General features: G+C 36.3%; 2 protein-coding genes, 1 long non-coding RNA gene and 1 other non-coding gene across 6 annotated transcripts; 1 reads left to right on the top strand and 3 right to left on the bottom strand.

The window, feature by feature from the left end:
- Positions 1 to 1,366: 1,366 nt before the first annotated feature.
- Positions 1,367 to 22,235, bottom strand: LOC119078502. The gene is made up of 4 exons (XR_005088023.1): positions 22,216 to 22,235; positions 21,658 to 21,661; positions 12,114 to 12,117; positions 1,367 to 1,527 (listed from the first exon to the last, which is right to left on the bottom strand). It is a non-coding gene; the product is annotated as an uncharacterized LOC119078502 (long non-coding RNA).
- On the bottom strand, positions 2,213 to 12,122 carry LOC119078499 (galectin-4-like). 2 transcript variants are annotated; one of them, XM_037186053.1, is made up of 3 exons: positions 11,557 to 12,122; positions 6,344 to 6,471; positions 2,213 to 3,983 (listed from the first exon to the last, which is right to left on the bottom strand). In XM_037186053.1, exons 1-3 carry the CDS (start codon positions 11,890 to 11,892, stop codon positions 3,086 to 3,088), a joined length of 1,362 nt encoding a protein of 453 aa, XP_037041948.1. In that variant the 5' UTR covers positions 11,893 to 12,122; the 3' UTR covers positions 2,213 to 3,085. The 2 variants fall into 2 exon arrangements, with proteins under 2 accessions (XP_037041948.1, XP_037041949.1); XM_037186054.1 differs by lacking the exon at positions 11,557 to 12,122 and adding an exon at positions 7,906 to 8,756.
- LOC119078501 (voltage-gated hydrogen channel 1-like) lies at positions 14,971 to 19,169 on the bottom strand. Of its 2 annotated transcripts, none has more exons than XM_037186059.1 (6): positions 18,871 to 19,169; positions 16,257 to 16,382; positions 16,004 to 16,180; positions 15,866 to 15,944; positions 15,748 to 15,806; positions 14,971 to 15,682 (listed from the first exon to the last, which is right to left on the bottom strand). In XM_037186059.1, exons 2-6 carry the CDS (start codon positions 16,323 to 16,325, stop codon positions 15,236 to 15,238), a joined length of 831 nt encoding a protein of 276 aa, XP_037041954.1. In that variant the 5' UTR covers positions 16,326 to 16,382; positions 18,871 to 19,169; the 3' UTR covers positions 14,971 to 15,235. The 2 variants fall into 2 exon arrangements, with proteins under 2 accessions (XP_037041954.1, XP_037041955.1); XM_037186060.1 differs by having other exon boundaries at positions 18,977 to 19,169.
- Trnai-aau lies at positions 16,980 to 17,069 on the top strand. Its single transcript is given in 2 exon segments — positions 16,980 to 17,017; positions 17,034 to 17,069. It is a non-coding gene; the product is annotated as a tRNA-Ile (tRNA).
- Positions 22,236 to 22,317: the final 82 nt, after the last annotated feature.

Raw genomic sequence — 22,317 nt, 5'->3', positions numbered from 1 at the left:
AGTTGAATCAAATTAGTGAAAGTAAAGCCAGCCAATTAAATTGAAGGCCAATTCAAGGATCTCAGACAATTAAATTCATGCAAAATATGGTCTGACACGCTGTGACCAATATTCTGATAAATTAGCTGAAATGACTTAAAATTTTTCGGTATTTTTATCGTTGCGGTTTACCAACAGACTATTACAGAACGCCGCTTAGGAATCCGAATTTACAACTTTTTTTACCAATTTTCTTTCGGTATTGAATTATCTGTCAAACGAAACAAAAAGTAGCAAAGTTTGATGAAATATTCTCGATTATAAGCAAAAACCACATAGGGCCACAAAGCGGCCTTCGTCGAAGGGCCCAAATTAAAAAAAAAATTTCACCACATTCTTTTTGGTATTCAATTACCTTCCATAAAAAACAAAAACTAGCAAATTCGGATGAGATTTACTCGAGCAATGTGCAAAAAAAAACTTAGGGCCGAGTACCGGCCTTAGTCCAAGGGACCAAATTTGAGACTTTTTTCACCACATTCTTTTTGGTATTCAATTACCTTCCATAAAAAAAACACTTAGGGCCGAGTAACGACCTTTGTACCCTCCCAACAAGCCCACGTTGCATCTTACCCAAAAACAATGTTCAGCAACTTTGTTCTACTCGTCAATACGTTTCATTTGATATATCACAAGCAGCTATATATTTCGTAGATATCGTTGAAAGACTGAAAAACACCTATAGGGCCATAGCTCTGGAAGGGCCAGCCCAACCATGTCCATTTTCGAACTTGACCTTACTTTTGTCCATACCAATCGAGAAAAAAATAGAATTTTGAAAAAAAGGTTGTGATTTACTCAAGCTAGAGGGGTCATGGACGGACGGACATTTTTTTTTAAATTTCGGATTCGTCTTCTATGAACATAACCAAATGATTTTCCCTTACTGTCTGCTTCCAATTCGACGTGTACAACTTCGTACGGGGCTAAAAACGATCTTTTCAATCAACAAATATTACAATAAATAAAAATCATCTGCTCTATTACTTCCCGTAGAGGTAGACTGTCACCCTGTCACACACACATTCAAATATATGATTTTTCATTTTAATTTGTCAGTTTGTTGTATTGAGAGGGCACTTGTTACTTCCTAAAGTTCCAAGAATACATGCCGCATTGTCTCTGTGTGTAGCAATAGAAATTTTCTGCAACAGATAATCTTTATAATAAATAGTTTTCTTTAAGACGCATATAATGATTATGCTTAAATCTCTCCGCTTTATCTGCAATTGGCCCTGCTTTCTTAGAGGATTCACCGATGTATGAAGGAGCCAAAGTATCACGTATTGTTACAACTTAAATATACATTCCTAGGGACATTTGTCACATACATCTGTTAACGATAACGACGACAAAAATAAAAACACACTTTATAGTCCTCCTTTATACAGTAAAATGCATGTTAAAAAATTGAAGTACAAGATTTGAAATCAACAGATTAAAAATCTTTGATAGATGGAAGTAGTAGACCCGATAGTAATACTGGTACTCTGTAACAGGTTAAACCGAGTATAGACTGTAGTGTTGGGATAGGACCGAATTAATTTCTCGCACCAGTAGAATAGCGTACTAGCTGGAATGAGACCTCCCTAACCAATTCACAGTTAGTCGAAGATCCAAACGTTAGACTTTGCGGATTTTCGATTCGGACCGTAAAGCTTGGACACTGCTGAATAGAATCCGGTCCAATCATGGACGTTGTAACGTGCTTTCACAAACAAGACCCGAGCCCATTCTTTGCCCAAAATTCTTTGGCACGTCGTTGTTACGTTGTTTCATTTTGTTTCTCCGTCATAATAGCCTAAACGGCCAGAGAGCTGCTAATATGACGCCTGTGATGCTGTTTCGAAGGATAGAGGTAACACTTCGACCATTTCTTCAAAAAATTGAATGCGACTAACATAAACACAAATTTTAAAACTATTTTCAACGCCGCCGATTTCAATGAAATAAGTCACTCCACGAGTAACTTAGTATGGTGTAAGCTTTCGAACGAACTATAACTCGTAAAGTTCAAAGCCCCTCTGGTTTCAAATTTCATATTAATAGTTTGTCGAAGTTTACGCAAAGTGGCTCTTAAAGAATTATATATAGTTGTATCGTATATAGTTGATGTAAGTCAGCTTCCCAATGTAGGAATTCGCGTCAGGTGGCAAATGAAAACGCTGTCCCATCAATTTTAAAAATATTTTCTTGTATATTTCCCATTTGATTTTTCAAATTCACAACTGCAATATTACAATTTATATAATTCGTTAAATCGGACTAGCCGTTTTCACATATTCATTATAAGTAACAGGAAGAAAATGGTTAGGGTTATTGAACCAAAAAGAGAAGATTGCACACAAACGAATCTGCCCGATTAAACAATTATAACAATTTACATCCGTCCGGTGCTACAATTCAATCGTATTTTACATGACTAGCGATAAAAAGTTTAGTTTTCGTGTGAATTTTGTTGATCCGAGGCGTAGCCGAAGTCAATAAACATACGAAAACGAGACTTTTCATCTTTTTATCCCGAGCTATGTAATGGATTCTACATGCTGAGTACGTCGAAAGTAGTGCTTCAAACAAGAAAAGTACGGTTTTCGACGCATATTTTTATATGCTACATCGTCGGAAAACGCACCTTGGAAAATTCTCAGGAAAACTCTTTTTTTCCTCTTTTAATCCCTAGTCATGAAAAATACTGTTGACGAAGCAATTTGTTAATCCGAAAAATTTTTATGTCGGACCATTCAACATCCACCTTTTATTGTCGGAAGCAAAGGTAAAAAGCTTTGCTTGTGAAAGAAAATTCTTTTCGTTTCATTTCGAAATCGTTTTTTTCGTTTTATAATTTCATTTATAATATTAGTAAGTAGTTTAGTATCTCAATTAGTAGCAAGCAGAGTCTCGATGCCAGTTCTGTTTGGCACACATCGTCCTCTCAATAATTCTTACTTCTATGTAAATGACTGGACCTTCGTTTCACATTTATATCAATTCTAAAGACGTAGAAAAATGCTTTTCCCCATTAATCACAACAATTCGACCGAGCCGATTACAAATTCTCATCGGGCCTCTGTTGTCGCTCAAAGATCACAGCTTTCAATTTTATATCGCCTTGAATGTACACCGTGTCCACAATGTCGGCTTTCACGCGAAACTGATACTCGGAAATGAATTTATCGTTCAAGTAGACATGGTATGACGAGTCAGTTATCTGAAATATCAAATGAAACGTCCGACTCGGCATAAAGTCTGTTTTTATTTCCGATCGCTCTTCGCGGTCCCATTTACCGTCGAACCACGAGTTTCGGCAGATGACATGCTTACCGCCGACCATAGCAAATCGAGGATTGAAATGGAAGGCGATGATGGGATGTGGCCAGATTTTGTCACCCCGTTGGAAATTCACGAAAAACGAATGAGGTAGAACTTTGACCCTGCCGATAATGTGCAATCTGGTGCCTAAATTGAATTGACTGTTTATCTTGCCGTAGTATGGCATTTGGATGAAATTATCTTTGGCATTCTGTAAATTTTCGGCAACATCTTCGGTTGTTAAGTAGTTCACCACCGGAATATCGTTGATCGTTCCGCTATCATCTCCACTCAGCCGATCCGGATATTCGAGCACATTTCCATATTCTACCGTCACATCAGACACATCACCTTTCACTTGAAGACACTGGATTCGGTTGTACGGAAGTCTATGTTTGAAGGCAGCAAAGTGTGTACCATTGAACGAAATATAAAATTCACCTTCGGTCAGCAGAACTTGTAAGGCAAACCGTTTGCCGCGTTCTAAACAAAACGGCAGTGCCGACGTTACTTCTTCCGTACCCCAATGGCCATTGATTTTACAGTTGCGGACGATGTAATTTTGAGGGAGTCGAGGATTGACGTGAAGAGCAATATCTCGACCGCATGCATCGTAGGAAAAGTTGATGGCGAATCTGAAATTAAAGAATTCAGTCAGAATTTGAGGTAAGAAATCGCATTAGATACTATCATGAGGTGTCACGAGGTGTGATTGCCTCCTAAAACATTAAAATAAGTAAGGGCCCTAGTGTATAGTCTTGACAGTCACACAACCTAAAAAATCCAAATTATGGTCAAAATGCACCTACCAGCCAAATGAAGAGTTGAAAAATAAAATTTTCGTTGGCGATGGCGGGTTGGAAGTGCCTGCAAACTTGAATAATAAAAAATTTGACCTGCAAGGCCAGCCTTCTAACGAAAATTTTATTTTTCATTTCCATTCTCCATTTGGCTCCAACAGTTTTATTTTGACACCAATGTAGACTACCGCTACATACACTAGGGCCACTCTCATTCTAACTCTTCTAGCGCTAGATAACGGAAGTCGTAGAAGAAATGTTTCTCGTATCCCATAAATAGATTTCAAACCGTGACCCTATGAGAGACTCAAAGTGCTTTGGTCTACTATTCTCTGTATCAAATGAAATTCTAGTGGTTGTTACAATATCCGTTATAATGATTCTACTATAGTCAATAATTACATTAGTCAGTGACTAATAGTCACTGTGGTAGACTTGGTAAAGGAAAAGCACTTTCGATTAAGCTTCATTCAGTCAATTTAAGTCATAGAAGAAACTTCATGACCCGTAAATTTTCGCTCAAAATAACGAAATTATGCTCGATAAAGACTACCACAAAAACCAGCCCAAGGAATGCGGTTTCATTTTACGGCTTTTGAATAAGCACCGATAAAGCGATATAATATAACGGAAGCATAGTAAAACGTAAATCATCGTCCCATTTATGGAATTATTTCTCGTTCGCTCAACGTTTCATATTTCGTCAAGTGATTTGCTAAAAAAATAACCGGAGTGCGAATTCCGGTTTTATGTCAAATATTTATTGCTATAGAGTTTGAATAGATCTCTTTTGTCATTGAAAATATTTAAATTTTGTTTACACAAAATGTCAATCACATAGGTGAAGTGGTACATTCGTGGATGTCCATAATTTATTCTTTTCATCTTAAAACGACCACATTTGACTTGACAACCGATTCTCTTATTCGCCAGATTATATGGAAAGTACTCGCATCTGTTAACGTTAGCAACGAATGAGCCTCGGCCTCTGATTTGTGGTACTTTGTATAATAGTTAAAATTAGCATGTGCAACAAATGAAGTAAAAGATTTTACATTAATCTGTTGAAAATACTTCGACCAAACGAAGTAAAAGACCCGACAAATTGTGCTAGTGGTATGCTTGCAGTTTTAATGTTGTGGATTATTTTTGGTTTATTCAACAGTATTTTACATTTATTATAAATAAAATAATTCTGCCAAGTTCTTGGACGGTGGTATTGTACCAAGAATCGATGCAACATTTCCACGCTGAATTGAGAGTGCTAATCACTGTAACATAAAACTCGTCGCTTTTTTCTCATGAGTAACTTGCAGTCAGTGCATGAATGTACTAAGAAATGATGTTAACTGGTATGATAACAACTACCATAATTTCCGCAAAACATTCGTTAAAAAAAAAATGAAAATGATTTTTTTTGGAAATGAGATGACTTGTCCAAAAATGGGTTTGGGTGAGCTATTTTTCGGAATCTGTGGTTGCCAAGGATTCAGTGGACGTCAGTAATATTTGTACAAACATTTAATTGAGCTGTTTTCCAGCTGGTCCACCAGTTCAACCAGTTTTGTTTTTATGCGTGAAACAGCTGAATCAAATCCAAATTTCTTCTGACTAAAATTAATTTAAGAATTCCTCGACGTAGACACCTCATGCCAGTTTTAATAATTTCCCTTATGTTTAAGTTACAGGTGACATCAGCGATTGAAACTGGCAGTTTTGTTTGTATGGATCATCTGAAGATAATTTTTGTCTAAATTTCACTGACGTTCTCTGTAGAAAGACTGTGGTTGTCAATCTTTCTCTGTATAATAACCAAGGAAAATGTTTGCGTCCAAACTTTAACAGTTTTCAGGAACATTTAAAGATCCAACGATATATTGGGTCTCGGTACACCATTAGTTTTATTACGATAAATGAAAAAAGAAATTCTTATTACCAGCAAACATTGCGACTATAAACAAGTCCCAGAGCTCATAATTTATTCTTATTTACTACATCGATAACCATCACATTGACCCGGCCCCATTTTCCTACTGCAGTTCATTAAAAAATTGCGTGATATGAATTGGAACATAAAGTTATATGAGTTACTTGTAATCATTAAGGAACGACCTTATTAACACCAATGGTCTAAATTTAGATATATCAAATTGTTTATGCATGATCGTAATACGTGTCCAACGTGTGTACGTTACCTTTCGCAATTATTTAGAATATTTCCAGTAATGTAGTAACTAGCGCCGGGTACGACATCCTTCAGATTACTGCAACTATAAATAAGTCCACTCTCTCGATTCAATCGGGCACCGACCATATCACCAGACTAAAAAGTAGTTAAAACAACTGGGTTAGAATTATAAAATTGTGATATTTTGTTGAGCTTTATGAACATGAAATTTAATGCAACAGACGTGACAGTCGATAAAACTAAATGTATAGCAAACAGCGGCCACCTTTAATGTTTTGAGTAGAACATTAGTAGCTACGTGGTAGTTAGTATGCTGAGGGAAGGGTTAAAATAGTGTATGGATTGATTTCAATGAGAGCCATCCTAACAGATTTCCAGTGGTGACAAAATCCTTCCATTTAGTCAATAGAAGGGACATAGGGGAAGACGTAAAAACGCGACGTAGTCAAGGAAGCAAATGTTTCGACGCATACGCCTGCGCAAAAAGGTCGTTAGCCTTATAGAAACGACAAACGTATCACCATATAATTTATAAGTCTTTTACTTCTTTTGTTCAAAATCATGTAACCATAAGAGATACATTGGCGCCTTCATACATTAATGAATCTAGCAAGAAACAGCGGTCGATTGCGGATAACGCAGAAAGATTTAAACACAATCATTTTATTTTATTTTTTTTTTCATTGTGAGCAGCCTTTTTTTCGCATATTTAAATAAAGAGAACACACACTTTTACTTCATTAGTTTTAACATGCGTTTTGATATATAAGAGAAGGATAAGCAGGTACCATCATTTATGTTTGTCGACGTTATCGATAACAGACGGGAAGCCGTTTGTTAAAGGTTAACACTTTGACCTTAAGGTGTTTCGATTTGTGGGCCAATAAATGAGCAAGGAAGATGGAGGATAAGGATGAACAGAAAACTAACTGGGAAGATACACTAGTCAAAGCGGAAAAGTCAGGTAGCCTGCGATGTGCAGGTCACTTAATCAACGTGAACGAACACCGAATACTGAAAAAAAAGTCTTTGGAGAAACGATTTGATAACATCAGAGCTAGAGAGGAGACTCTGATGGTTGGTTGGTGAAGAGGAAGATCCATGAAAATTTGGAGTCCGAAAAATAGAGAAGTTTGGATCGACTAGGGTGTAGAGGAGTTGTGGTTTGGGTTATCGCAGATGTAAAGTAATAAACTCCAAGAAGAGCGACACCTTTCGGATTTAAGTAGTTTCAAGACAGAATACCGAAAGTTTATGTCGCTATAGCTTCAGCTCAATCATAATTCCCTTAATTTTCCCATTCTCATTTAATTCTCCTTACCGTAAAGAAACGAGTTCTCCGGCGGCTGAACCGTCTACACGAGCCGCACAAATTATTTACGAGATATTTACATGTGAGTTCAACATTCGTTACAATTTACTTTGCACCAAAAAGAAAATCAATTTTTTTGTGTGTTTCTAACTAGTGGAAACGAAACAGAGCAACACTTAAAGGAGAAGGCAGAAAAAGTGTTGGCAAATATTTGATTTTATGACAAGATTTTTCCTAGCTATTATGTGAAAACCTACCGTAATAAATTGTTCCTCCTCGCAGTCGTCATCGTTGTATTTTGTACAGAAAAAGAATTTCCTAAAACATCGTTTCAAGCACATCGTTTCAGACTTTATATTGAACTGCTAAATGGATGTTTTGACAAAACAACACCCAATATTTATGTGTAACACTAGCCAGTAATTTTGATTTTTTTCGTAAAATATTTTTTTTCCTTTTCTCGGTGATGAGTAATTAAAATTTTTGAACAGTTGGACCGCAGATTTTTGTTTTTTTTTTTCGTTTAATTAATTCACAATCTGAAACTCGAAGTTGGACGAGTACGCACGCATTCGATATACAAAAATTGATTGGACGAAAATTTAGAATTTCAGTTTCACATTTTCACACGAGAACATCGAACACAATTTTCTTTCTTTCTTTTTTGGTCGTTCCACATTGGACTTTCTGGTGAAAATTTTTCGCACAGATAGCCTAACGCTGTGCCCAGAATTTTAAATAAACAATGGCACTGGTATATAAATGTGTATTCTCTATGAACATCGATAAATTATTTTGAGCAACGATGATCTAATCACAATACTAAAACAATTTGTTTAGTAACACTCATCACTTCATTAGTCTGACTAATAACACTTTTTCGATTTTATTTAATAAAAAATTCAACAATCAAAATGTGTGTTGTTGTGTCAAGGCGCATTTGGACATTCATACAATTATCAAGTCGTTTTTTTATCGCCGTAAATGCATATATGTTCAACCGAAGAAATAGAAAAACAATTCTCGCTGTCGATAAGGTTGTGTGCGGAATAAATATTTTGCTGCTTGCGCGATTACGACATTTCAATCGTTCTGCTGAAATGACTAGTATACGAGCTATATGTACCTGTGCCTATGAATTCTATAGATATAACCACGAAGAAGGAAAAATAGTCTGAGCATGGCAATTCCGAACGTTGCTTCGTATACGTACATGTGCTTTAGTGGATCCATATCGTGTCAGTAATAAATGGTAGATCGATTGGGACACTGTCGTTTGTGTTGGAATGTGAAACGCACATGGAGTCACCAATACACTGGGACGAGACCATATGATTTTTGCTAACGAAAGTTTTGTCTGTAAATGTGTTTTCAAGGAATTCTGCTTTGTAAACATTAAGCACGATTCACAATTTTTAAGAGAGATGAAAACATGCGTGAAATACGAGGAAGATTGGGGTTTAAAAAGTCGGAAAAGAAAATTATCTGGAGGTTCTGACTGCGGTCTGGGAAGATGAGTTGATCAATTCGGTCTCTAGCCACTCTTAGAATCCAAAGAAGATGATTTGTATTTAGACAAATGAAGAAGAGTCTTAGATACTAACCATTCTGTTTGAAGTATCCTCGGTTGAAAATAAAATCCTCAATTTGAAGAAATGAGCAACCTAACTACTAGGCCAATTACCCACGGCACTTTGAGTCTCGTAATTGTTACATTACCCGAAACGAAAAACATTTGTTCCACGACTTTTGAGCCCTAGAAGTGCATAAACGAGCTAGTCCTTGTGACAAAAAAGTGTTGAAGATCTCACTTTATCTCCAGGTAACATTTATCTTCTGCAGCTGTATTTTTTTAATGCTGCGCTGTCACAGTGGCACAAGGGGGTAATCACTAGTAAATCAGTAAACCAAGTAAATCACGGTAAATCACAAAAAATTTTGAAAAATTTTTGAAAAATTTTTAATTGTCACTGGATTACATTTCGAAGTATCGTGGCCGTAAACATATAGGATAAATTTCATGAACTAATACAAATTGAAGTAAATAGATTCAAATTTAGTAGAAACTTCATTTTTGATTTACTTGATTTACTGTGATTTACTGTGATTTACCGTGATTTACCGTGATTTACTGAGCTAGTAAATCAGTGATTACCCCTCGCAGTGGCAGCTATTGTATGTAGATTACCAGGAGACAAAGTTACTTGCTACCAGGGGCTATTTAGTTGAATTATTAGCGAATTTTGGCGAATTTGGCGAATTTGACGAATTTTGGCGAATTTTGACGAATTTTGGCGAACTTTGACGAATTTTTGCGAATTTTTGTGAATTCATACATGATTTTAAGAAATTTCAAAGAATCGTAGAACTTAGTTACATATTTTTGGCCAAGACATTCTAAAAATCTATTTTTAACCGGGAAGCCATGAAGGTTTTTTTTTTTAACCAAAAGATGAAAAATGTCCTAATTTTGTGAATTTTACATATATTTGTGAATTTGGTAGATTCTTGCATATTTTTGTTATGCTATATCACAAAACTAGCAAAATATTCCAAAAAACATAAATTTGGAAGAAAATTTTCAAAATTTGAATTTTTTAATTTGGGAGAATTTTGGCGAATTTCGGCGAATTTTGGCGAATTTCGGCAAATTAATTCGACTAAATAGCCCCTGCTTGCTACAGGTGAGATTTCTAACTCGATGCGCATATCTCGGCAGCACATCGTAGAATAGGGGTCGAGAAGGGATTAGAAAACAAAATTTTGGCTGATAGTGTAAGCGTGCCTGACAAGTTTAAAATTCTAAAATTTGACCGACGCCAACGAATTTTTCACTTCCACTTTACATTTGGTTTTAATTATCTTCATTTTGACCTTTGTTTCGATTTTCTACGATGTGTGGTTGCCGAGGTGTACACTAGGAGATATACATAAATGACGTCATGCTATTTTATGGAATTTTGTACCCAAATTCGTTACACTGCACACTTGACGTCATTTGTGAACGACCTCTAAGCCCTTCTTGAAAATAAAATTGTTAGAACAAATTGTTTCCGTTTTGGGTACATACCTTATACAACAACTTGGCATAGGTTTCAAACCATAATTCAAACTGTGGCCTTTGGTGAGGACTGCCTTTGAGAACTGATACTCAAGTATCCTCAAGTATCCTGAACTGATACCTGATTCTCAGAGAGGTTTCTAAGTTTGACAAATTGATTATTCGATATTCGATTTACGCTACGGATCCAACGAACCCTAGCAAGTGCTACTCATCTGTTATTGACAACAACGACAGTAATAAGCGATGAGCTCTGGATAAGGATCTACTGTTCTCCGAAATGTCAGAACCATTGACACTCAGACGAATTTGTATCAAATTCCAAAATATCTTCTAAACAAATGAAGTAGTAGATTTGGTTATCATACCGTGACACGCCTACAGTTAAGTCTGCATGGTTAAGTGTTGTATTTCACGAAGCACAGACCAACAAATAAAATGGAAATAGTTTGACTTGTTTGATGAAGCCCCAATTTACATTTTACTTGGCTCCAGTTGACCATACTATACACCACCACATCATACTATGCAGCATACAACAACTACCATAATTCGCATATTAAACACGTTAATTATGTTTTTCGCATGCGCGTAAGATGTGAAGTAACAACATCTCAAAACACACTCTGACATTAGTATAATACGTTCTTCTGTGTTCAATGAATAGCTCCTATGTTCAACTACGTTTCAAAAAACACTCGACACACATTATGAATGTGTGTGTAAGTGGAGTGCAGGCAAAATAACAAAGGCAAACATATTGAAATTACAATCGAATTGCTAATTAGATATTGTAGTAACTTGATACCTACATGTATGGACTCAATAAGATGGAGTATCGACTTACTTTTATGCTTGCGTAATCAACAACATCATACGGGGTGAATTCATAAATTTCTTGATAAGCCATTATGTTGTCCGGTGTACTGCCCCACCAAAATTTATTTTCTTCGTTATTTCCTGACGACGATGATGGTACGATACTGTTATCGAACTCGTTCTTGTCTAATGCACTATTATTGTCATCCAGATAAGCCAAGTATCGTTTAATAAAGTTTTCGTGGCGTGTCTCTAGAACGTATTTCCAGCACCGTTCAAATGAACCGTCAGACTGAATGAAAACTTGTCCAATGCGATACAGTTCGTCGATCGCACTGCACACAACGAACAACAATCCAGCCATGTATGAGAAGAGAGTTATTAATTTCTATGAGCCGAATATTGTACTTATATTGTCGTCAAAGTATTTAACAGATATTTCTGTTTATTACGTTCATAACCAATAACACTGAATGACACCGACACACAACAAAATGTAACGTCGACTCGATGTTATTTTTATTCGAACTCGGAATTTGCGTTCTTATTGAATTGATTAAACGTTTCTTATACGATTTCCTACACATAACTGAATTCTTAGTAGAAAGAAAGTTCGATTTATGTCGAGCTGGTATCGATTCAATTTCAGTTAAAATTGCGAAATCTTGGGGAGCTTAGCAATGATTAACGAGATTTGATAACAAAATAGATTTTCCTATGGAACCGTCATGTGTTTCCAAAATGTTTGGTCATGCGCAGTTCTAGCACATTTTAGTGTTATGTTGCGCTTATTATATTACATATCTATGGTTTTGTCGGCAAGATTTTTCATTTTTTTCTAAACTGAAATTGATTAAAAAAAATTCAAACTATGAAAAGCTATAGCGCTATAGACAACTATCATTTGTTATCGATGACGAATGCAGGAATGGCGACAATCTCTGACAGTTGCGGTCTTATGTAACAAAACAAGAAACATATTCAAAAAACGAAGTAAAAGATTTTACATGCTACTGCAATAAAAATGACGCTCAGTTCTTTTGAAACGTCAAAGCTGCCTTGGAAGTATACATTTTAATAAATCACGTAAAGCACAGTACGTACGTAGTTCCAGGTTTTTATTTTGACTGGGAACTCGAAACCATGAATGAAATGTACTATGAAATCACTTAACAGACGTGATGTACTATAAAATCACTTAACAGACGCGATAGCTCAATGGCTACGTACTAGCCTTCCACCAAAATGATCCGGGTTCGATTCCCGTGTCAGACAACTCCGCATGGAATGTTTCCAGCGATTATATGGTAATCGAAGAAAATATTTTCTTCAAACAAGACCACTCAACCGGTCTCAGATATCGAAGAAAATATTTTCTTCAAACAAGACCACTGAACCGGTCTCAGTAATCGAAGAAAATATTTTCTTCAAATGAGACCACTGAACCGGTCTCAGTAATCGAAGAACATATTTTCTTCAAACAAGACTCAACCGGTCTCAGATATCGAAGAAAATATTTTCTTCAAACGAGACCACTCATCCAGTTTCGCACAGTTCACCAATAAATGTTAGCAAAGAGACTACTTGTTTCGTCTCAAGCGATCTGGACATATAACTGCAACGAGACCACTCATCCAGTCTCACACAGTTCACCACTAAATGTTAGCAAAGAGACTACTTGTTTCGTCTCAAGCGATCTGAGTATATTACTGCAACGAGACGACTCATCCAGTCTCGCACAGTCTAGCGAAATAATATTCGAAAAGAGCCTACTCGTCAGTCCTACGTTATTCTCATTTGTTCATCCGAAATTGTTTTAGCAAAAAGAAATATATTTTGAGACCGAATTGAGAATTCCAGCAATTTTGAGACTGGAATTAGACAGTTGAGAATACGTATTTCGTGGTCTCATGAGATCGACATTTTCACTGGGGTGGTATTGATAACGCCGTAAACAGAGCCTAATATTTGGGAATTAATTCTTAAAAACTCACAAAAAAATTCCAAATTTTTTTACTTTGCATTTTTACAATTAAATGCTAGTAAAACATCAGGAAAAGTTTTAAAATGTTTTAAAACTATGAACATGCAAAGAAAGAGAAATTTTGGGATTTTGGGGAATTTTTGGGAGTTAATTCCCAAATATTTCGCTCTGAGTCCCAGAGTTTATAATTTGGGTAGTTGCAGTGTTTTTGGTAGCTAAAACGGTGTACACACTAAATTACTCGTATGACGTAACCCAAATACAATGTCCTTGTTGTGTATTATACATATCTAACCTACATTAAGGCGAGATAATAATTAATCTTCTAACTTTCCTCAGATAGTATTTGCATACTTTGAAGCACGCATTCGGAAGTCACGTCAGACGGTGGTCCAGATTGCACTTGTTATTGGCTCTAAAATGCTGTTAGTTAGGTCTCTAAACGAGTAAATCAGATCAATATCTTGAAAATACTTAGACCAAATGAAGTAAAACTGCTTATATGTTTACCGTCTGTGAAAAGATTAGGGCTTATTAGATTGACTAAAAGTCAGGAAATCAGACTGAAGAAGAAAAAAATAGAAAATACAGAAACCTTTGTCACGCTTGAAAGAACGATAACTTGAGTTGTTCTGAACAGATGTTTGAAAATTTGGTTTCATTCGACGAGGATTATAATTCCAGAGGTCGAGTTCGTAGATGCATAGTATCGGCTCAATTTAGGTTTGGAACAGGTCAGGTTTACCTGAAACCAGATCTGAAAATACTTGAACCAGAACCTATTAATAGCCGATCCTGACAGTGAAACAGTTCATTTTGAGGATAAGATTGAGAACACCTATCCATCCAAAATGCTCCTTTATTTGACTGCTACGTCATCTGTTATCAACAATGCTGAAAACAAATTAACATTGAGCATTGACTCATGCGGTCTTATGCAATAAAATGTTTTCTATAACAATTGAAGTAATAGATTATAGTAAGATCAAAATAAGTAAATGGTTCGATAATTTCACGGGTGATATGTTGGTCGTCTATATTAACTTGGAAATATCGACCCCATCAACGTATATTTAACATCGCAACATACAGCAACATAATGTTACTACCGCCATCAGCCGCATAATCCCAGCAATAACCACATAAACTGAACGAAATTATGTTTACGTTTCAACCGCGGTATTTCAAAATCCATTTTCATTCAAGTCATTATATGGCGAGAACGAGACAATTTATGAATGACTTAAACGATAGACTAGGATGTTGATCTGGTAAAATACGGCAATATTAACACCTGTAGAATTATGTGTAGCGTAGACTGTTAAGAACTTTATGGCAATAATCTATGGAATGGAATTCTCTCGTTAATTTAAATTATTTAATGAAATGTAGATAAGCGAACATATCTTATCGCTATCGGTGGTTATCATTAGAAGTGTGGGGTAAATAAGATAAATCTTTTAAGTATTTGAGTACGATTGGCTTGTTCATTTAGTTGATTCACTGATTCAGTGTTTTATTTAAACAAAAACAAAATGCGAAAAGTTAAACAGCTCAATATCGTAACAAATTATTGGCATTCACGGCAACACCCCCACATTTACACTTTAAAGTCATTAATACTCAGAAACATCAATCGTGCGCTTCCTTTGCGCCACGATTCAATGATCCTTTTGACTTTAACTGCTAAAATCGCGGAAAGGGTAACTATCATCTGCTGGTTCTACAGATCCTTAACATCAGCCGTAGTTGGTTTCACTCTACTTCGCGGTAGCGATCGATCACAATTCACTAACAAATCTCGCAATTCTTCGATTTCAGCTTCCAGTTCTTGTGTATAATCGGTCAGCTTTTCCAGTTTGACCTCTGTTACGTGATGAGCGTGCTCAGCGGTTTCCAGTTGATGGATGACTGGCGTTATCATCGACACAGCGATTGCATGAACGATGCGAATCAGACGCCACATTCGCAGGAAGATTAACATTGAAATGGCGTTTGCGTCGTCGACATGATGGAAGAAAGCAATGTCCAGGGACCAGGACACGATGACAATGATGGCATCGAAGATTTCCATTTTTGATTCGAAAAACTTGAATCGCAGCGCCCATAGTTTGAACATCAATTCGATCATGAACAAGGATAGAATGGCCAGACTCAGTGATTGAAGAACCTATTTCGTTCACAAATTGAGTTTATTTGTTGGTAAGTTGGATTGTAATTCAAGGTAGTAGTTACCAAGCTTAATGAATGGTCCTTTTTAATTGGTGCACAGGTCACTCTATCACACACTTCGCCTACAGAAGACAGCTAACTATTCACGGCCAACCAATTATTAAAATTCAATTGAATTTACCTTTTGTAATTCTCAGATCTACGATTAGCTCGGCAATGACAAAGACACAGTCGAGCAAAACGAAACCAATCACCACCGCCTGAAAAATTGCTGCATCTTTGTCCTAATTCTTCATCAAATTCCTCAACAAAAACTCACCTGAAATTTGAACGAATGTATCATTCGCGTACATTTGCCACGGAATGATTCGTCTTTCAGTTCATCGTGTGATGGAATGTTTAAGAAGGACGATGTTCGCCGGGAGAGTCTTCTTGTATGCAAACGACTTTCGGCGATTCCTCTGATTTCCGACATTTTTACACCACATAGTAAGGGCTGAGGAATGGATAATCGAGTTTAAAGGGATCATTTTCTTGCACTAAATATATTCACAAAAAAAAATCCAACTCACATCTTCCTGCTGCACAGCAACAGGTATCTGACAGTCTACTTTATCACGAACATCATCGTCTGTTTCCATTCTTTCACGTTGATCTTTCCTCCGCTGTGCCCGAACTTAAGCGCTCATATAACAAAGCTGAAAACAGAAACAGTTTTTTCCATTAGAATGAACGATATCAATGGTATAAAGAACGCAAGACCAATTAGTGATAAGATAAGATAAATGGGCAGACTGCTGCAGTTGCCGCAGTGCAGATTTTATGTTATTTTTTTGACAAAATTTGAAAGGCGATCATTCATTCACGGAATGGTATCTCAACATAATGTATGAGTGACATACAGAGGAAGTTTCAAGGTGGGAGGTTTTGGAATTCTTTGATAAGTTTGATAGAATCGTCAACTTACAGCTCTCTCGGCTGGTTATTGGAATGAAGTCAGTCAAACAATTTCTCAATAATATGCCCTGGTCGGTCGTAAAGTCTGTCGCCGTTAATTAATTTATTTTATTAGCTTAACATGCTGAGGATTCCGAGAGACAAATAGCTGAAATAAATGTAAATATTTTCATATTTTCGTCCGAAACAACAAAATAAGAAACACACTTAACGTGAACAGCAACAGTAATACCAACGACTGTTATACCACACAAACACTAAATCCATTACCTACATCACTTGTTTTCTTAATAATAATTTTAGCGTAAGCTATGACCAGGTGTGATGTAGCTGTTCATGGCCCATTAGCTCAGCTGGTTAGAGCGTCGTGCTAATACTCTAAAACATTAGAAACGCGAAGGTCGTGAGTTCGATCCTCCCATGGGCCAGATTTTTTTTTCTTTCCAGTTAAATACTTTTTCATAACGCGCAGGCTAGAAAATAGTCATTTTTTCCCCTCTACTGAAACTTCGGAAACCTTTATTGTAAAAAACGTTGTGTTTACCCCGGGGAAAAAGTTGGAAATCGCAACTTTCTCGGGTGACTTTTGGCCCTCGCTTTGCTCTGCAACACACTCAAAATGCAGTTTCCAACTTTTCTTCGCACGTTGAACAAATAACTATTTTATTACTCTTTGTCCCTGACTCTCTCAGAATTCTGATAAGATGTAGTTTGAATTACCAGTGAATGGAGAAGTAATATCTACTTCCACACCCGAAGCTAGGGGGTGAAGTGTAGCCCAAAAGCATTCCAGGAGTGACAGAAATTCGCGTAAATAGGTTATATATTCCCCGGTTCAACATGAAGACAGGCATAAATTCAAAATGTGCTCCTCGACTCGACCAGGTCAAAAATTTGCAATTTACAATTGCAGCCAAACACATTTTTTTTTAATTCTCGGCAAGCTCTAAAATCGCGTCCAAAAACTATTTTGAAACTCTTCCGACAGACGTTTTCGTGACAGAAAAGTTTTACTCGCAATAGCTCAACGAGTCCAATAAGCCAAAAGGGAAGGGTCTCATTAGCCCATGGGCAAAGTTGGCCTGAGAAAGAAGTTAAAATTGAAAAAATTCTATGTTCATGGTCCAGTGCTCATTACTTGCGGACGACATCATAAGGGGTCATTCTTGGAGTATGTTACGCTCAGTTCTCTTTTAAATGAATTGTATAGCGCTACCTCTTGCAAAATGAATTTCATTTGAAATCACCAGCTGTGGAATCCACAGCCTGTGGATATTATACACACTTGCTCTAACAAAATGGGCATGTATTTCAGAACAGTGTTGCATTTCGTTCACAAAAACAGACAAGACAAACTCAGAAAACCTATACGCTCGAACTGATTCCAATTCAAAATGCAGCGTAGGTATGAATAATTTTTGGTGCTGTGTATGTTTTCATACCTTCAACAATCGAGTTAATACTATTTGCTTATCGCATTAACACTGCTGTATAACCAATATTAAAAATGAGTGTTCCCTATGTTACAAAAAGCACGAATTCTGCTATCTCTTCAGCTCGATCAAAGATTGTGATTTGACATTTTTTGCTGACGACAATTTTATTGATTTTTTTAAATTAACTACACAGAGACATTAATTCGGATAATCGATCAATGAATTTACGTTTGTAGACACTCGGTAAAAACTTGGTAACAACGGCTGAATATCGTAGTATAATCGGAACTAAGGTGGAAAATGGTAGGCTCGATTATAATTCGTCCATGGTTTGTGGATTTCTGTCCTAATAAATTAATGAATTGGGGATAAAATCAGTGAATTTACCGAGAATTTTTAGAACTTTACTGCTAAGAACTTTTGAGGTTGGAAGAACCAACGCACTCTCTAGCACAGTAGCTAACTGTGACGAAAGAGATAATAGATAGAACTTAGACTCCACTGATAACATTGCCTAGTGCTTCTATGCTCATTAAACAACTCGATTTTTTTCGCCTATGATACATTTGTCTACGTCATTTAGTTTTTATGATCTTCGCACCACACACATGTGTTGTAACAATAAAAACGCGTTTCTAACATTATATGGAGTGTAGGTCATCGCTAATGATTTGTCAAGAAAGGAAAAGCATTATCTCAAATCAGCATAAGTGAATGTTATATATAGCGAAATCCGTTAGACATTCAAGCGTTAAATGAACATTTAACGGACTAGATTTGATTTTATACATACAGACTCAGTTGAAGGTGGAAGGTAGTACGCAGGACTAATGGGCGAATTCCATTGAACTTATTCCAAGACGTGGTCTATGCTGACTGCAATAACGATTTTAACTTACGATTTTTAAGAGAAAAATCACTTCGTCGCTGGGAACTTTTCGGTATGCTAATTATAGCCGATCAAGAAACACAATTTACAATCCATTCAATTCACACACAAAGCAACATGTGAACTGAAAATGAATCACTAAACCGAAAGCAAATCGACTGAAAATTGTTCGAGTGTTGTGTGTGTATTATAATCTCAACGGTCAAACTAACTGAGAATGAGATGTGAAAATACTTTTTGGTATATTCTTGAGAATTTCTTGACTTTATATTGAGTGTATGCTATTAATGTGATATTGTTGAATGTTTACCGCAGATTATCTCAGGTGCTAAACATTTGTTTGGTAAGGAATAGTGTCGTGGAGTGTATAAATAAATCAATTCATCGAAAAGTTAGTTAAATGAAATTATTGAATTGTGCAATAACTTTTAGACCAATGAACCTTGCCAACGAAAAATAATAATGAAGAACTCATTGACGCTACGTAATCTTGGTTATAAAAATATTGATTGCGCGTAGCAGTTGCGAGAAGTCATTAGATATGATGGCCGATGTCTTCTAAGATTTAATTAATTCAAATTACCGCTAAAAAAATTAGCTGAATGTGCAAAATATTGACACAACCATAAAAAATACAAAGAAAAAATTAAATCAAAACCAACAATCAACCATAAAATATTCACGTTTAAAATTTTCGTAAATCAGTTCATCACACGCAAGGTTCAATGTCACTTTCTCCTCAGTATTTCCTTCACCTCACAGCCCTGAACTCATTTTTATTCGATGATAAGAATTCTTCAACTCATTCATGATTGTTTCATGTATCGTTAGAAGGTTCTCATATCCTCGTTTCAATGTATGCAACATCAGTCATATCTTATACAGTTTGACACATCTTGTACTTCAATATTAGTTTTATCATATACTTTCCGTTTCCGCAAGTTGATAAATTGTCCACGGTGGGGCTGAACGAACTTTAAATAAACATGTCGACTTCCATCTCGGTTGTTTTCATAGCTGAGTTAGGGGAGGCGTGTACTATCCAACGGCACATGTTAGAGGCGCAACCGCTGAGCCGTTTCTGAGAACTAGGAATATCGTCGCCTGGCTCCGCGGAAGTTGCTGGACCAGTGTTTGAAACTGGAATCGGTAGAGGGACAAATTCTAAGATCAACCATGTAAAAATTATTACTCTCGGTCATTTGGTCACAGAGCAATAGAAGCTGAAAGTCGAAAATTCCACCTTTTCAAGGGGTGATGCCTCCTCGACGGAGTTCTCGATCCAGCCCTTTAATTGCGTTTCTAGACAAGATTAATGTGCTCTTTCGAATCGCAATAAATTTTTTTTGAAATTAGTCTCTTTTGGTACATTTTCAGAAAAGTCAATTTTATTGCTACCCTTGGTGAACTTTGGCTACTCCCATACCTTGCCGGTTGAAATATTTCAACACGACATACCTTGTAACAGTTAGCCTGAAGTCTAAGCTTTCTAATGATACCAAATATGCCATGTATGATTCTCAGCAAGAACTATTTATGATAAAGATTTTGCATCGAGGTCGGGTTACTAGCAAATTTAGGGTCATTGAAAACGAAATTTACAAATATTACAAATTAATGTCTTTGAGTTATTTCTCATCGACTTACGTGAGTTATCCATTGTTTAATATCTGCTTATTTTGCCATAATAAACATAAAAATAGATTCCAGTTTCAAACACTGGTCCAGCAACTTCCGCGGAGCCAGGCGACGATATTCCTAGTTCTCAGAAACGGCTCAGCGGTTGCGCCCGCAACATGTGCCTTTGGATAGTACACGCCTCCCCTAACTCAGCTATGAAAAGAACCGAGATGGAAGTCGACATGTTTATTTAAAGTTCGTTCAGTCCCACCGTGTGTCTCCTACGAGGGGGAAACAACAATGGAAAATCTTGTCCCACCGTTCGGCCTATGGGCCTAATATTTCCTAATATTGCCTAATATTTCCCCATTATTCGTCTTCATTCGCTCATTATTCGCCTTTATTCGTTCATTATTCGCTTAACACTGTCCCACCATTCGCTCGTGTTGTTTCCCCCTCGATCTTCTACCATGCAATAAAATTTTCCTTGGATATGTCGCACTTTTGTTTTTAGATTTTCCGGATGACCAAAAATCCGAAGGTTTCTCTGTAATGTTCCGTTAGACTTTATCTCAATTGGCAGCAATAAAGCTCATAATTTCCTATTTCCTACGAAAACACTTCGCCAATAAAAACGAAAACAAAATTTTTTTTAATGAGAAACTGACGCTATATGTAATCTCTAAGCTATGAATGTTCATTGTATTAGCAGTTGTAAAAAGGCATATGTGACAGGAGATATGATAACCGATATCTCATTCGATTTAATAAAAAACAAGATAAAACATAGAATTTATTTTTTGGTCCCGTACGAAGTATTGGAAACTATTAGGTTAAATGTGCCGTTTGTAGCAATGGTAAGACAAAGCAAAGGGTAAAATTGTCCATATGTTTGCAGTGTAAATTGAATAAATCCTTAGCATGGTGAGTGGGGTGAGAAAATTGTGGATTGATTAGAATTCTGCTATGGTTTGAGCTTTAAGGCTTGATTTCCACTTAACAAAAAAGTACTCCATGTGAAAGGCAAAATTTGAATTTTTGCTTTGTCTACTTGACAGCTCGCTCTCTTACTGCTCTCAGACGGAGTACTTTTTGTTGAGTGGAAACCATACTTAATTTATAAGTACAGTTGATAGAGATAGACAGTTACAGAGTTTTACGAGGAAAAACGTTTCTAAGCCAAGAAATAACCATGTGCCTTGATTACCTGTTTTAAAATTTATCTTACAAAAAAACGATTCGTGTCAAATTTCGTGCGGGTTTTTGTAATTGCGCTATTTGAAAATACTTCAAGGGTGCTGTTCATAAATGCATAGTTAAATGCAGATGCGGGACGTGTCATATTAGCGAATTAAAAGAAAAATGAATTTTATTAATCAAAATCCGTTTCAAATTTTCTGGCGATGTCAATAGAATATTTTTAAACATTTTTAAACAGAAAACCAGTCACAGACATATTAACAGTTTTACTGTCTGATCTATTACTTCATATGATCGAAGATTTTCAGAGATTTATTTCAGAAATCATTTACTTCATTTGTTTTGAACGTGCTTTTTGCTATATATAAGACCTCTTTAAACAGAGCTTGTCGATTATTATTACTGTGTTTGTCGATAACAGATGATGACAGCCGTCTGTAACAGGTTAAATAAGCCTGAATCTCTTATAATTCGCTAATTCCTACATTTAACTGAGGAGGCAGTGATATTTCAGCTTGAAATCTGTCTTGT

The sequence above is a fragment of the Bradysia coprophila genome, unplaced genomic scaffold (genome assembly GCF_014529535.1).
Source record: "Bradysia coprophila strain Holo2 unplaced genomic scaffold, BU_Bcop_v1 contig_297, whole genome shotgun sequence".
Classification (NCBI taxonomy): Eukaryota; Metazoa; Arthropoda; class Insecta; order Diptera; family Sciaridae; genus Bradysia; species Bradysia coprophila.
This window is presented reverse-complemented; position numbering and strand designations above follow the sequence as displayed.